The sequence below is a fragment of the Triticum aestivum genome, chromosome 7B (genome assembly GCF_018294505.1).
Source record: "Triticum aestivum cultivar Chinese Spring chromosome 7B, IWGSC CS RefSeq v2.1, whole genome shotgun sequence".
In the NCBI taxonomy this organism is placed as follows: domain Eukaryota; kingdom Viridiplantae; phylum Streptophyta; class Magnoliopsida; order Poales; family Poaceae; genus Triticum; species Triticum aestivum.
Window position 1 is genome coordinate 656513639 of NC_057813.1, and position 1361 is coordinate 656514999.

The 1361-nt window shown below is 49.1% G+C and overlaps 1 protein-coding gene across 1 annotated transcript; it reads right to left on the minus strand.

The window, feature by feature from the left end:
* Positions 1 to 292: 292 nt before the first annotated feature.
* LOC123160355 (cortical cell-delineating protein-like) lies at positions 293 to 945 on the minus strand. The gene has a single exon (XM_044578165.1). It carries the CDS (start codon positions 899 to 901, stop codon positions 503 to 505), a length of 399 nt encoding a protein of 132 aa, XP_044434100.1. The 5' UTR covers positions 902 to 945; the 3' UTR covers positions 293 to 502.
* Positions 946 to 1361: the final 416 nt, after the last annotated feature.

Here is a 1361-nt window from a genome sequence, read left to right on the forward strand (position 1 = left end):
GAGAAAGAGGATGACACTTTTGAGGCTGCAGTAGTTAGGTCCACAGAGCCTGGTTGTGAGGACCGGCTGAAGAATCAAAACAAACCTAAACGCCAGTGGAAGCGGAAGATTTACTCAGCTTCGGCGGTGCGTAGGAGTGCTAGGATCCGCACTACTAAAAAACTTTCATGAAGAAATATGAAAGGAATCTTTTGGAACAGCAGAGGTCTGAAAGACTTGGCTAAAAAAAAGGTTTCTTGCGGATGCGTTTATCGATCATAGGCTGTATTTTATTGCATTATAAGAAACGGTAGAGATAATTTTTCGTCCCAGTTTCTCAGTACTTTATCGATCACAAACTTATCAAGCATGCATGCACGAGCGAGGGAGCCCATGCAAACACCTAACATATAGTACCGGAACTGGAACATAGAAAATATACGTATGGTGCGTACGTATGAAATGCAAACTAGTTACGAATAAAAAAATGCATGTATAATATTCATCGATGGTGTTGGATGGATCAGATGGGGCAGGTGAAGTCGGAGGGGCACTTCTTGCCGCACTGGTTGAGGAGGAGGGTCAGGTCGATGGGCACGTTGAGCTTGATGCCGAGAATGTTGGCCCTGATGGCAGTGCAGAGGCACACGGCAGCGTCGAGGTCGGCGAGCCCGCCCAGAAGCGGGCAGCACTCCTCGTTCGCTGGCACGCCGATCTTGAGCTTCAGCAGGTTCAGCACGTTGGCGCACACGCCCAGCTTCAGCATGTTGATCGAGCAGCTGCCCCCGCCGGTCGACGGCACGGGCGGTGGGAGGATGGGCGGGGTAGGGACGACTGGTGGGCAGTAGGGTCCGCAGCCCTGGGCGGCCGCAAGGAGGACCAGGTTCAGGGCGAGGAAGAGGGCGAGCTTGGAGGGCGCCATTGCTACTGATCGATCTTACTGGTCTGTGGCTATGGCTAAGCTTGGCTTTGCTAGCTTGGGATGGTTTGCTTGGGTCGTCTGAGGTCGTATTTATAGGCCGGTCGTAGCGTGCAAGTGCAGCAAGTGCATGCATGTCATTATCAGTCGAGCTAATTAGTTTTGACTCTTGCCGTAGTAATTTGCAAAATTTACGTGCAACCATTATTGTACTGGCATGTTACGTGTGTAACATCCATCATTGGAGCTTAATCTGTTCGCTAATGAACAAAAACCTGAGAGCTGGGCCATGAGGCTTTCCTTTAGTTTCCAAGAAGAGTACTCTTATATGCATGTTGTCTGCTCTGGGCATATATATATTTGATGGTTTTACAAGTGTAGCCATAATAATCTGGAGCATATATAGCATCAGACAAAGGATTATATCTGGCATGACAGTGCTACGAGCTGGCTTAACCATGAT

What these genes read in the sequence shown, in the direction of transcription:
- LOC123160355 (XM_044578165.1), bottom strand. Translation starts at nt 901, where the DNA reads ATGGCGCCCTCCAAGCTCGCCCTCTTCCTCGCCCTGAACCTGGTCCTC.